Below are 14,720 nucleotides of genomic sequence, written 5' to 3' on the forward strand. Positions count from 1 at the left end.
GAAAGACCCTTGTGGCAGGGACCTTTCCCTTGTGTCAGGGACCCTACAAAGCACCATGTAAATTGATGATGCATAATAATATTAATATTGTTAGATGTGTGTGTGCTGTCTGTTTATATAAATGGTTTGAAATATATTTTAATGGTCTTTAATTTTTAAACCTCCCAGACGGCTTTGGCTACTGGTCAGTCTAGAGATGTAAGAAATGAAATGAAATAATAATAAATGCTCTTGCTCATGCCAACCCCAGTGATGAAAGCGGGGAGCACACATGCCTTTTGTTGTATGTAAACTTCCATGAAGTTAACATTGGTACTATAAGCTTATTGGTACATAAGGATTAAATATTTCGTCAGTATTTCTTTTCTGCCCAGCCCAATGGATAAGCCATCTTCTCCAACCTGGCAGCCTCCAGATGTGTTGGGCTTCTCATAATTCCCCAGCACTGATGCGACCACCAGGCAACATCTGGAGGGTGTCAGTTAAGGAAAGAGTAAAGCAAAGCTGAAGAGTTTAAATGGTTCAGGTTACAGTGGAAGTGGTCTTGGATGGGAGCCATCGCTTCGCCACCGTTTGGTCAGACTGACGTCCTCTTGGCTACCTCAGTTTGTGGCTTTGTGGCTGCCTTCATGGAGGAAATGGGAATTGCCTCATCAACACTACAGTGCCAGCTCTGCTGTATGGCTCCCTACTCAGTGCCATTTGGGCACTTCTAGGAGATACTGAGCAGGAAACAGACTGTCTCTCTATTACCTCTGACAGTCCTGACTAAGGGCTTCACCGCAAACGAGAGAGGCAAATACCATTTCCTTTTTCAGGTTTTGTAGCATGTGTCATTATGACTAAATTTAGAAGAGCTGGCCTTAGAGGGAATGTGGAAGAATGGAACAAAACGATTTTGATTCTTTTTCAGACCTGGCAAGGGAGGTGACAGGCATTGGAGAGTAGCACACTGCTTTGGCATACAAACTCCTCCATACCTGCACACGGACACTGGCGCCACACCCTCCCTCACACAATAATTCCCGGCATTTTATGGAACTGTACCACGCTTTCTTTTTCGGAAGCAGGGGGGAATCTGCATGTCGTACCGAGACCGCTTCTAAGCGACCCCAGTGCGACGTGAAAGCGATCATGTAACTTGCCTTTGGAAGAGTCGAGGAAGAGGCGTCCTTGCCGCCGCCACCCACAGACCTCCTCACCGAGGAGAGCTCGGCTGAAGAAGGTGGGGTGGAGAGCGGAAGATAACTAGAATCCTGGGCCCAACTGTGCAGCCAAATACTAAACCAGAATAGAGACGATTCTGTAACCTGCCCAGAGAATTTCAGTTACTGGGTTGTATAAAAGTGTAGGGAATATATACACATTTGATCACTGTTCTCTTATTTTGTTGTATGTGTAAATATTCCTCTTACGAAACTTCTTAGCTCAATAAAAATGTTGTTGTTGCTGTAAATATGCTGGCATTCTGCATGCCCTTTTAGAATCCCCACCCCTTTACTTTTCATGTCCCAGGAGTTCCATAGGAGACCACTTACTCTAATAGTAGTGGCTGAACAGAAAGTACTTCCTTAAAGTACTTCCTGTGTAAAGGGGTTGGACAATGATAGCTCATTTGGTAGCATCCTCACCATGCCTGTTATACTGGTATTCAGACTAACAGTGATTGTGTGGTTTCTAGGGGTCAGGTGTGTTGAGTAGCAAACATTTCCTTCTAGAAGTATCCTAGCCTCCATTTTATTCTGCACACTCTAAACTTTAGAGTGTAGTGGAAGACACTTTTGCATCACTTCGACTCATCTAAGGGGTATGACTCTATCTAAGAGCTTTATCACACCAGCGTTATACTGTGCAATCACTGCGAATTGTGTGCAAAGGACTCCAAAATTTTCCGTCTTATAATCTGCTTTTATTGTGAGTACTCTGAAGTTTTCCAGTTTGTAATCTGCTTTGACTGTGAAGTACTCCCACGCATCCTGCTTTAATTGTGCTATAAAGAGAAAATAATCAAGGTATTTTGCTAGTAGTCTTTGAGCTAAACATTTGTTAAATAAATATTGTTTTCCGAGCAGCCACTAGGGGCGCAGGAGCAGGATTTGATATGTTTAAAGAAAATTAAACAAATGCTTACATCTGCGTAAGCTTTAAAGATAAAGACATCAAAATTGGCACAGCGATAGATATTAAGGAGAGCTTTAAGCATACCAAATTTGAATTGGATTGGGTCATCTGTTGATTTTAATGATTTTTTTTTACATTTCCCCCCTTAAACCCTTTGCAAAGGATCTTAGGAGAGCAACAGCAACGATGCCAGCTTAGTGCTGTAGGGGATAATTCGAGGAAAACAGGTATGTGGGATGAAGCTTATTGAAACAGGTACATTGCTTTTAGCTCACCCATAGTGAAGCAGATGCTGTATATTTTTCCTGCCTAGATGAACCACACACACAAAAGGCTAAGAGTGGGAGCAGGGCTTAATATGGGAATTAGTTGTGGCTTGATTGATTTATGTTGATAGCTCATGCTTCTGGTCAAACCAACACTCCTGGGGCAAATTAATTCCAGGATGGTCACAGCTGCTCTTTCGCTTGGCAAGCTTTTATAATCTTTGCTATGAAATGGGAAGATTCCTAGTGGCTGCAGATTAGGGTGGCCCTAGATTGGTTCTCGGCTTCAACAGCTGCTGTTTATGAAGGCATTTGTACTTTTATGTCCTGTAGTCTCGCCAAGAGACTGTTCAACAGATGTGTAGCATTAGAGGCAATGATGGGGTGGAGCACTTACTGCTGAACTAGTGGTGGTTCTAGTTTACATTAGGGAAGTAGATAAAGATCACTGTTCTGGATTAATTGATGCAGAATGCAAAAGTGATCTCATGTGTGAAAGACATTGAACTCAATAGGATTTACTTTGGAGCAGACGTACACAGAATTGTGCTGTTAGTCAATGACCTTGTTCAGACAACAAGCTAAGCCATGGTGGTTAAGCATTTTGAGCTAAACATTATGGCTTAGCATGTTGTATGAACCATTCCTAAACATGGTACCTACATAACCATGGTTTAAACAGGCATTTACTGCAAAAGGGTTAGTGGACTAACCATGGCTTAGTGTGTTGTCTGAACAGGCCCAATGAGTCAATTAGATGAGCCAAGAAGCAATCCTACACTTACCTTATGTCAGGTCTAGAGACAGTAGAGCCAAGAAGCAATCCTACATTTACCTTATGAATGGTTGTGCAGACAGTCAACTCTACAGAGCGTTGGTTATCTCAGTTGGTCATTTTGGGGAAATCGTCAACCATGGGGTTGTTTTTGCCCAACAGACAACATTCTGGCTGGGTTCGAACAACATGATAAGCAATGGGGTGGGGGTATGATTCTATGAGTCTAAAGAGTCAATCATCTGTTGTGTTGCTTATCGTATTGTGGGGTGGGGGACACACACAATGGGCATGCAACTCACAGTACACTATTTTTTCCATTTAACCCATGGGAGGGGAAAACGGGCTGCTCCGTTGCTTATCCAGAGGCCTGTTGATTAAAATGTTGTGTGGCGGGCTCTGTTGTGTGTACCGTGCGCTATTTTCAAAGATACACACACAGTTTTATTGTGTCTTACAAACTGCATTATACAAAAACACAGAATAGAACAGTATGCAATTTAAAACTCCACCAACACACCATTAAGAGTTGAATAGCTTTCCATACAGCTTTTAGACTTCGTGGCACGTATTTGTAGAGCATTGTCAAGGAATTTAGAAGTTCTAAAAGATACATCATTCTCAGCATCAGACAATAGGAAACAATCCTTAACAAGGGATGGCCTTCCCTTGAACGATCTTAACAATGGATAAATGTATTTGGTTTTGAGATCATTATAAATAGAGCATTCTAGCATCTTCAATTGATACAGAATTGCAACTGCATACTCTATCCTTCTGAGTGCACTATTTCCATTGGCCATAGAATTCCCTGGCAGGAGCAGCCAAAAGTGCCCTGGCCGCTCCTGTACAGCCAGCAGAACTTGCAGTGCATGATGGGATAGGGACGGGAGGGAGGAGTACCAGCTGCCCAGGACAACGGGACTTTTAGCCATGTAACAGGGTGGGTGAGACAACATGTCGTGTGGGGAGTATAGGCAACATAACACACGGTGAGTTGCCTATTCCTGCCCCTCCCCCTGCCGTTGCTAAACTGTCGTCTGAACTCAGCCAACTGTTGACTACTCAACTGATCGGTGACTACGTCTTAAACCACAGTTGGTTATTGTGTTGTTTGAACCCTGTGTCTCAGGAAGGGCACATAGAATTGAGGAACAAGTTGCCTCCAAGCACATGTTCAGCCCAAGGATTTGTTTTTAGTACCGGAGATGGAACTCGCACACCAAAGTTTCCACATGCAAATCCATTCCTGTTTTTCTCCAAGCTGACTTATTTTAGCAGCCTAATTTAGAAGGAATTGGGTTTTTTTGTTTTTTGCAGTTGTTAAACCATTAGGAGCCAGACTCCCTTCGTGATCTGCAGCAAATCTCCTAGAGATTTACCAGTAGACCCCAATCTACCGTCTGCTGGCCCCAGGTCAAGATGTGAAAAATCTCAGAATTGATAGGAGGCTGCATCTTGTGTTATGTGCGTGAACACTAACACACCATGGAATGCACAGCCTGCCATTTTACACAGTGCAGCTACTGGTGGATATTTTAAATGCTGATAACATATTGTAAGACAATTAGGGTCCCCCTCCCCTTAGTATGTATCTAACCAAAACAACAAACACCCCCATTCTTTTAAATCAGCAGAGGACAGACGATTGCAGATTAAATGCATCCAACGTGCAGCAGCCAATGAAGAGCGTTCAACAATGTACAATAGTGGAAGAGGTGGGATTGTCGAAGCGATCCCCGGTAGAGTTTAAACAATATGTCTCTGTTTTCATCTCCAAAGGATATGCGCACGCTCACACCAGCCAGATCCGTTTGAGCTTTGCCTCCGCGTCTCAAGCCCTGAAGGGTTAACCACGTGCTTCTCTGAGCATGTGCAGAGTGCCTTTCCCTCGCCACCAGCGGTCCCACACGCCTGGGATTCGGGGGAAGGGCTTCCCTGTCAGTGGGCGTGACTTCGGAGCCGCCTCGCTTGGGCGTCTAGGTCCTCGAGGTGGGCGCATGCGGCGCGGGGGCAACAGGCCGGAGCGCTGTTGCAAGGAAGGCGCCACCCCAGGCTTTCTCGGGCTCCAATCAGGCGTCGGGGCGGAGTCGAGGCTGGAGCCGGCCGCTCGGCTCGCTCTGCCATCGGGATGCTCGTGCTGCGGATCTCGCTACCGGCTGCGCCGGCGAGGAGCTGAGGATTGGGAGCGAGGGCACCGCCTCCGCTGTCTCTCCAGGCCGGCTCCCGCCCGCGCTAGGCGGACGCCTATGAGAGAGAAGCGCCACCGCCTCTTCAATCGGCGGGCCGGCGGGCATCCTCTTCTCCCGCTGGGGCAGGAGCCTCCAAAACAGATGGACCCTCTGCTGCAAGAGGTGAGAACGCAGCGGCGGGCGGATGGTCTGGGCTGCACTGTCCCGCCCCTCCAAGCTTCTAGTCCCTAGGCACTGCTGGGATGCTTCTCTTTTCATACGGGCGGGTGGAGGGGGCACGGGATCTCTTTCTACCTGGTCAAGAGCTGGCTGGTTAGCCAAAATAGGAAGGGTCGCTTCGTGGTTCTCAGACTCCCCTTCTCCCAGGCGGCTGCCAAGGGGGGCGGAGATGTCTCGTTTTGATCCCAAGGCATCTTGCTGAAGGTCGAGGCTGAAGCCGAAGGCCAGCAGTCGCTTCTCGCATTTGAGATCCAAAAGCCACCAGGTGACATTGCGAGGGGACATCTCTCTCGGCCCATCGAAGGTGCAGGAGATGCGCCTGTTCTTCCCCTCCGTCGCCGGCAACGTGCCCCAGTTACGTTTTTACCCTAGACGAAAGGAGGCATTAGTTTGCCTTTAGGGGAAAAGTGGGAGACGAAAGCTGCCAGGTACCCAACGGCAAAAGTGCTGTTAGAAAGTACGGAACAAAACGGGTCCGGTGGGGACCTTCTTGACAGTGTTCGGAGCAGGGAGTGACCCTTTTGCTAGACCGGGTTATTATGCCTGTCAACCCATTTTGTTTGCCCTCAGATGAAATAATCTGCATGTTTAGAGTCTAAAAGCTGCTCTAGACGGGGGTTGCGTGGGTGTCTGCTTCATATGTACACAGATCGTGGCACCAAAATGCCAGGACTCTGTGGTGGTTGCAAAGGCGTGGATGGAGTGACTGGGAGCCGGCTGGCAGGCTCATGAAGAGAGACAGTAGTGAGTAATGTGTGAAGCGTTTACTAGAAGAAATCACAGCTTTGGAGCAGAGCTTTAATTCTGGAAGGGGAAGGAGGACTTGAGACAACCTGGCTGCTGTGGTTAAGTATCAGAGTGGGGCTGGCCCCGGGCCAAAGGCTTCCACTCTTACGCCAAGATGATCTGTCTACTGTTGACAGTGAGCAACCCTCTCTAGTGATGACAAGGGAGGCTTTGAACTTTGGCTGGCTATGACCCCCCCCCCGGGGGCAGTATTAGGACGTTTTTTACACCCTGTGACTCTTTCCCCGCAGCTGTGTACATGGGTACATTTTATTGTGCAAATGAATAATACCCCATGAAATCCTAAATTCACTCTCAGCTATATGAGCCAGCCAAGAATGTTATGCCTGTATTCACACAATAGATTTTGCCATGTATGCTAACATCCACTCCTGGGGCTGGGGGTAGGGGAATGTCTAAAGCTGCCCTGGTAGAGGAGACGAAAAAGCACTTCCTTAATTGACAGTGGCTTACAGCTGCTGTTGCATGTTTCTAGTGAAGATGTTCCTCTTACCCTCCTCCACAATGAGCAAATGTGGGCTCCCTGCCCAAGGAATTCCCATCATCACAGCAGCAGCAGGTCTGTTTGTATATGCGCATGAGCACATGTCTGTATTCTGGAGGCATGGACAGTGGCAGCACCAGAAAAAAATAGCAGGAGCACAGTACAGAGGGGGCAAACTGAATTGGGGGGGGGGATCTTTGTCCCACCTGTTAGTTTTCTGAGAGGGAAATTATTGTATATTTCATGTTAAAGCTCCCATTCTAAACATATTTTCTCTGAAGTGCATCCTATTGATTTTGATGGAGTTAAGTTTCAAGTAAGCATGTTTAGGATGTCAGCCTTATTTTAATTCTGAGTTTATGGTTAAGGTATAATAAAGGTATAACACAAGAATAGGGGGATTATTTGTCTGGGGAGCCTTACCACTTCTGCTTTACCTCTGACATCACCTGGGAGCATTGACATGTCATGGATTATCTGCACTTTCTAGTTGGATTTCTGCAGCCTCTCTGGCCCCAGAAGCTAATCCTGATACACCTAGGGGTGGCCACATTACACCAGTTTTAAAATCTCTTCACTGGCTGCCAATTAGTTTCCAGGCGAACTATAAAGTGTTGGTTATCACCTTTAAAGCCCTACATGGTTTGGGTCCAGGCTACCTGCGGGATCGCCTTCTCCCATACAATCTGCCCTACACACTCAGGTCCTCTGGGAAGAATTACTCCAGCCAACAAAAACAAGGCTGACAACTATTACCCAGAGGACCTTTTCTTCTGCCACTCCCAGTTTGTGGAATGGCTTGCTGGGAGAGATTCGTCAACTTAACAGTCTTCCTGAATTTAAGAAAGCCATAAAGACTGATCTTTTCCGGCAGGCCTACCCAATTGAATTTTAAGATGCCCTTTTAATAATGTCTTAGTTTTAAATGTTTTAATTAGTTATATGTATTTTATGGTGTTTGCATTTGTGTTGTACCCCGCCTTGATCCAGAGGGAGAGGTGGGTAACAAATAAAATAATAATAATTTATTATTATTATTATTATTCAAGTGCCATTGGGTTCATCCCAAAGCAGCCTTCCCCAACCTGGTACTCTCCCCATGTGTTGGACTACAACTCCCAACATTCCCAGCTTTCCCTGTTCTACCCTTAAAGACCTAAAAGCAATTTTAAATAAATAAAATCAGTGCACACAAAAATACGTAAAATGACCAAAGCCAGTTTTCCCTAATTGAGTGACATTTAGATGTGTTGGATTGTAGCTCCCATTGGCCATGATGGCTGCAAATGATGGGAGTTGTAGTCTAACACATCTACACGGCACCCCATTGAGGAAGTTTCCTTTGCTGTGCTTGTCTCCTTCATGTTAACAGCTAGGGCAGGGGTGGGCAACCCTTTGGAGCTGTGGGCACATTCGGGAATTTGAGAAACTGTCATGAGTACCACCATAAAATGGCTACCACGGGAGGTGTGGCAAAAGGACAAGTAACCTTTACAAAAGGCTGAGTACAAGGCAAAGGTGGGGTCTAAGTGCCAACATACTAAACAACTCCTTTGAACCTGCAGTCTTTGGTTCCAGCAGAAACCTATCTCTCAGCAAACCCAGCTGCTGGTTAGAAAATGTGTAGATTTAAAAAGAAAAAAGTGTGAGGGGTAGGGCAGGCATCAAGAAAGGTGTTGGCGGAGGGTGGGAGGTGTATTGGTGCCCATAGGCATCATGTTGACTACCTCTAAGCTAGGGACACCCTGAACCATAGCGGCCTTTCGTGGCCTTTTTCAAGAGATGGCCTCCAAAGCCTTAGCTTGCCCTGACCATTGTAACATATATTCCCTCTCCTTTCAAAAGCTAAAGATGGATGGCCATGGACAGGAGCCTGGCTACTGCAGAAATGGCCTGTTGTGCACTCAGGGGGCCTCCTGCCTTCTTTCTGTCCCCTTTCACTGGCCCAGATGTGACCCATTGAGTCAAGAGCTGGCAGCCGCTGCCTTGTTATGCGGGTGTCGCACTGTCTGCTTGTCAGATGACCCGCTCCCATCCCTGTCCCAAAGCAACGCTGAATGACTGAGCAGTAATGTATTGGTATGGCAGCCTTCTCTTTTTCAGGTCATAGTTGAGCTGCATGAGCCCAGACGACTTTGAGGAGGGGGAGAGAAGGATGATGGGGCCTTTGGGCCACTTTGGCCTTTGGTTCCCCGTGATTGATGCTGGAGGTTTCCCACCCTCTGTTAGTTTCTGGGCCATTAAGCTCAGTGTCTGAGCTGTCCATACACTGGGGGGAACAGGAGCAGATAATGGGTTTAAGGGGCTACGTCTTGCCCCCAGCCTCTTTGTTTTCTTTATCTGAACAGATGTTTTTATGGATTCCACACTACTCCCCCTCCCCCGAAGCAGGCTGTGTCTGCTGCTCCCTCCCTCAGTTCTCCTTGTGCAGAACATGGCCGGGGGCTGCTGCACCCTTTAACTGATTAACCTAATGCTGTGCAGTGTGTCTGGTGCCTGGCGGTAATTGTAGGGAGCCCATGGACTTGTGAAGGCGCCTCCTCCTCCTCACTGCCTCCTTCCCAGTGGCTGATACAGCCAGGACAGAACGGTCTTGAAAGGCAGACTGGTTTGGCAAAAGGTTCTGGTCACAGAACAAGGTACCACTGCTTTACATCCATGACAGTTGTTGGCAACACCTCACTTTCTCTCTCTGCCTGGCTCTTTATGGCAGGCGCTGCTGGGACCAGGACTTTTCTCAGGATCCCTCAAGCATTATGTTGGTTGCAGCTTCCTCCAATGGGTCTGCTCCCTCTTGAGGGTGGGTAGGAGCTCTAAAAGGATCTGTGTGGAGCAGCTGAAAGAGGCCAGGAAACTAGGGCAGATTTGCAGGAGCATCTGCTCCACGTCTTGCAGACTGATGCATGATTCAGAGTATGGATTTTGCTACTCCAAATAGCAGTTGTTTCTGTTCCTGCGCTTGGATCCACTTCCCCCAGTCCCCTGTCTTGACGTAGTCCCTGGAGTGCCTGAGAATATATCTTATGCCTCTGTATATCTCTGTGCTGTGGCCCTCCCACTCCCATAATAAGGAACAGCATCCTTTCCTAGAATGAACAAGGGCAGCACTGCGTTTCCAGGAGGTTCAGGGGCTCAAGCCATGCCTGATTGGGCCACACTGTGATTGCTTCTTGGATCAGAAAAGGCATTCTGGACATGGTCAAAGGCACTTTCTCTTAGTACTACTACACGTTTGAGGACTAAACCTTTCTTGCTAAAGAGACAAAACCCTAACACAAATTGAGATCTAGGCAACCAACAGGCTAAATTGTTTGTTTGATCATATATTCCTCTTTTCTGTTAAAGAAATAGAAACCTTCAAAGCTGCCAGCAGATATATCAAATTTATAAAAACATTGAACCAAATACCAGGAACAGTAGATGAAAATCCAGCCCTCTACCTCAGAAGACACAAAGATTTGATTTAATGTATTTGGCCACCCATCAACAAAGATTCTCTTTATTTGTTGAGTTTACTTTTAAATGCTGGAAGACCACAGTGAGATGGCCAAGGGGACAGACTCCCCCTCCCATTGGGTGCAATGACTGAAAAGGCCCTCCTCCATGTATCCACCTTCCTGATCTCTGAAGATGCCGAAAAGGACCTCAGCGGAGGGCCTCAGATGGGCCAGTAGGCTCATATGGGAGAAGGTTAAAGATTCATGTGAGAATACTAATTCCAAAGAGAATGTTTCAAGACTAGGAGGCATGTGGGTGGGGTGTACATGTGTACAGTGACCTGACCAGCACTCTCTGTGAAGCGATCGGCCAGTCACATATTTGGTAGCCTGGCCCCTGAAAGGGGCCATTCCTCTGTTTGTGGCCTGTGGTATGTTGGAGATCCAACAGAGCTGGGTGGTTGCATAGAAGTTGCCCCAAGTACCTTATGGTGGATAAGCTAGAGAGACCTGTTGGCTTGAGACCTAAGAAAAGTGGTGTGGATGGATAGAGACTGAGGTCATGAAGCTGACTGGGGCAGGAGCAAGAGAGCATGAAACTGATAGGGACATGTGGCGCTCCTGGCTATCCCATCTTCTTCATCATCATCATCATCATCATCATCATCATCATCATCCCAGCCTGGTCCTTGGTTTCAAATAGCAGCTCAGTGCTGCGTTGTTTTAAAAGAAACTACACACAGAATGGGCTGAATTTATTGACAAGGCATCCCTGTGGTTCTGTGGGAGTCCTGAGTAGCGCAGAGTCCATCATGCCAGCCCTTTAGTGCCTCCGTATGTACGATGGGCAGGCTGCCCTGCTCTCTGAGGATTCCTGCCAGCAGTCGTGGGAACTTCCCATTCCAGGTTGAAAACCAGAGCAAATGTCAGAGAGCTGCTTAACTTTAATTTGCTGTCTGGGAAGCCAAATCCTCTGCTGGGGGCTAGAGTGAGGTCTAGTCACCCTCCCTCATTCCCTCCCTGGAGATGGGCAGAAGCGGCTCAGCAGGGGAGAGGCCCAGAGGGGAGGAAGAGAGCTGCAGTTCTATGGAAGTCAAAATGTGGCCCAGATATTTATATTTGATCATTCCTGCACTGTGGTCTGTGAGTGAAAGAGAGAGAAGGGGGGGCAGAGAGGGGGGACGTTGATGGGGGAATCCAAAAGGAGCTGCGGCCATGACGGTGTTTTCCCTGCATGTCTGTGGGCAGGAAATGGGTGACACAGAGGATGTGATACTCTCCCCTCTGTCTTTTTGTGCTATGGCTCTTTGGGATGACCAGGGATGTTTGGGTCAAGCACTGAGAAGCTGCTTTTTTCTGGCTTGGGTGGCTGATCGAGAGTTGGCTGGTTTGAGCAACTGCTGCAGAGCGACCATTTCCTCTCCTTTGGGCCTCTCTGTGGCTCGTGGCTGCCCAGGCAAGCATCACCTCTGTGTGTCGTCTTAAACTCCATGCAAACCTTGCTGAATGAAGCCCGCACACTGGTTGGATTCTCTCTGATGTGAAGGTTTCTGCCTACTCTGTTGTTGTGCTGCACTACTTGATTGCCTTGAGGTATCCGAACAAACTATGTCTGATGCTGTGATGGTGCGTGTGCTTTGTCTGTAGGTGGGGCATTGATGGGAACAGTGTCAATCAAGTCACAGCAGATGGAAGATTGCCGGTCATCATCTGGCACCAGGGTCTTGAGCTGTGGATGTGTGTGCTTGCTGTTCTTCCTTTCCCTGCACATTCCTTCAGCCTCACTTAGCTGTCTCCCTTTATGTGCAAGAGGGAGACAGCTAAATGGGCACCTTCTTCTAGAGGCCACAATTGTCCCCTTTGGCTTTGCTTTTGATGAGATGATGACGAAGCTTTGGGAAGTGGAATAGCCCAGGTCTAAAAACCCATTGCTTACCCCTTTAGCTTGCATACAAGTAATTTGCTACCGTAGCAGGGATATAGCTTGTCTGGGAAGTATTTGGGACAGGGAACTCGAGAGAGATTGTTGTACGTGGCATACATTTGGCCAGGGAGATGGTTGCCTTGTCAGTGCCTTGTGGGAAATAACGATGATTATGGTGGGTGTGAAATGAGAGTTATTAGAGACCTGGGGTAGGCTTTCTGGCACCTGTGTGCACCAATGCACCCCACCCACCCCGACACCTCTTTTGGCATCCACTTTCCCTTTGGATTCCTTTCCACTTTTTTAATTAACACATTTTTTTTACTAGCAGCTGGGATTGCTGTGAAATAGTTTCTGCTGGTGCTGAGGACTGTGGGTTTAAAGGAGTTGTTTAGTGTGTTGGGGCTCATAACCCCTTTCTGCCTTGAATTCAATTTTTTGGGCAGGTTAGTTGTGCATTTATCATGCCTCTTATGGCAGCCCAGGTCAGTTTATCAAAATACCAATTGTGCCCATGACTCAAAAAGCATGCCTAACTTTGCCATAGACTCTGAAATCAGGAGTGAGAAACTTTAAGAGTTAGTTGGAATATCTAGTCGGTGGTAAATAGTCCTACTGGAACTGTTTGCCTTTATCTGGCTGGCCACTGTTAGTAACAGTTGAGCCAGATGGACCATGGTCTGATCCCACTCAACAATTCTTATTGTTTTTCGTTACAGTTATCTCCTACGTTTCTTCAGAGTGCTCCGGGTTCTCCCCACCCCCAGTTTATCCCAACAAGATCCTATAAAATAAGTTAGGCTCCATTCCTTTTTTGTCCCTAAGCATTCTTTTTCGGCAAACTATTTTTTTGAGGGTGGGGAGGAACTTTTTAGTTGTTGCTATGTTAGGCAATTGGGAGTCAGACTCTGACCCCTTGCAGCTTTGCTACAAGTCACCTGAAGATTTATCAGTAGATCTATATCTACCTTCTGCTCACTCCTGGTCAACGTTTCCCTAGTCCTAGTCTAACACTAACCACACTGGCTCTGAATTCTTATGTTTACTCTGTACAGCACCATGTACATTGATGGTGCTATATAAATAAATAAATAATAATAATAATAATTCTTATAGCTTTCCAGATATACAGTGGGAGAAATAACTTGGGCCAGGAGTAAATACACCAAGAATGGTGGCCACACAGGTGCATTATGGGCACTTAAAGGACACTGGGGAAGGAATTGTGTGCAGCATGATCAGCCAGGCACTTGCCTTCAAAAGTTGGTGTATTTCCTTAATGTCTTAGGATGTGTTCACACATGCAGTTTTGCTACTTGTGGTCAACATCAAGACATGCTTTCCCTGTATAAAACACCCATCACGGATCATAGAGAGACATCAGCTCATACAAAAATACTCCTAGAGAGCTTCAGCTATAGGGCAATATAGAAATGTAATAAATATTAAGTTGAAACAGTTCATGCATTCAGTATCAAGCCATGTTTATGCATTCAGTGTTATTTGGCTGGTGAGACATAAAGTGAATTCCTAAAAAAACTATTTATTTACTTATTTTCAAATGCCAATACCAATGTGATGACCCATTATAAATCTACCTAACCATTCAAAAAGATCACATTTTCAATTGTTTTAGGTGTGGAGTAAATCACTTAAACACAGGGTAAAAGCATGAGAGGGACTGAGAGAGAGAGGGAGGAAGGGATTTACATGCACTGCATTGCTTTCTATGCCCACCTCTACCTATTGACCAGTCACCCAAAGCCAAATGTATGATTTTAGCTTGGACTCCAGTACTGCTAGTTATACAGTGCAAAGACAAAAGCATCCTATTATTTAGGGTGACCTTATGAAAAGGAGGACAGGGCTCCTGTAGCTTCAACAGTTGCACTGAAAAGGAATTTCAGTAGGTGTCATTTTGTATGCATGCAGTACCTGGTGAAATTCCCTCTTCATCACAACATTTAAGGTTGTAGGAGTCTGGCCCTCTTCTGCATCTGGTCACTCTAGCTAAAGAGAGCAGGGCTCCTGCAGTTTTAACTGTTGTGATGAAGACGGAATTTCACCAGGTGCTGCATGCATCCAAATAGCACCTGCTGAAACTCCCTTTTCAATACAACTGTTAAAAGATACAGGAGCCCTGTCCTCCTTTTCATATGGTCACCCTATATTATTGGCACACATTTAGCTATTGTAGTTGACCACAATTTAGGTTTAAAACTGGCAGCTCAGGGGCTCAGTCTAGCCTCTGGTTGTATCCCAACTGCCACACATACACCTCAACAATAGTCTCTGATTCTAGGAGTGCTCCTCCATTATTATGGATCTCAGCCACTCTTTTGGAGGCAAGCCAGTCCAAGACTTGTGTGAAAGCGTCTTCAGTCCCCTTCTTTGCCAGTGCAAGCAAAGGTCGGAGGGTTTGCCCACATAGGTCTCCCCTTATGCATCTTGGGCAAAGAGAATGAGGATGATGAGGTGCTTTAGGGGAGAACGGT

The 14,720-nt window shown here is 46.5% G+C and overlaps 1 protein-coding gene across 1 annotated transcript in view; it reads left to right on the forward strand.

Annotated features, from left to right (window-relative positions):
- The first annotated feature begins 5,461 nt into the window (after positions 1–5,461).
- LOC134392480 (unconventional myosin-X-like) overlaps positions 5,462–14,720 on the forward strand; it is a 102,835-nt gene continuing 93,576 nt past the window's right edge. Inside the window, exon 1 of the mRNA XM_063116844.1 lies at positions 5,462–5,516. Coding sequence (XP_062972914.1) covers positions 5,496–5,516 — 21 coding nt within the window. The 5' untranslated portion in view covers positions 5,462–5,495. The remainder of the gene's footprint in view (positions 5,517–14,720) is intronic.

This window comes from Elgaria multicarinata, chromosome 2 (genome assembly GCF_023053635.1).
Source record: "Elgaria multicarinata webbii isolate HBS135686 ecotype San Diego chromosome 2, rElgMul1.1.pri, whole genome shotgun sequence".
NCBI classification, from domain to species: domain Eukaryota; kingdom Metazoa; phylum Chordata; class Lepidosauria; order Squamata; family Anguidae; genus Elgaria; species Elgaria multicarinata.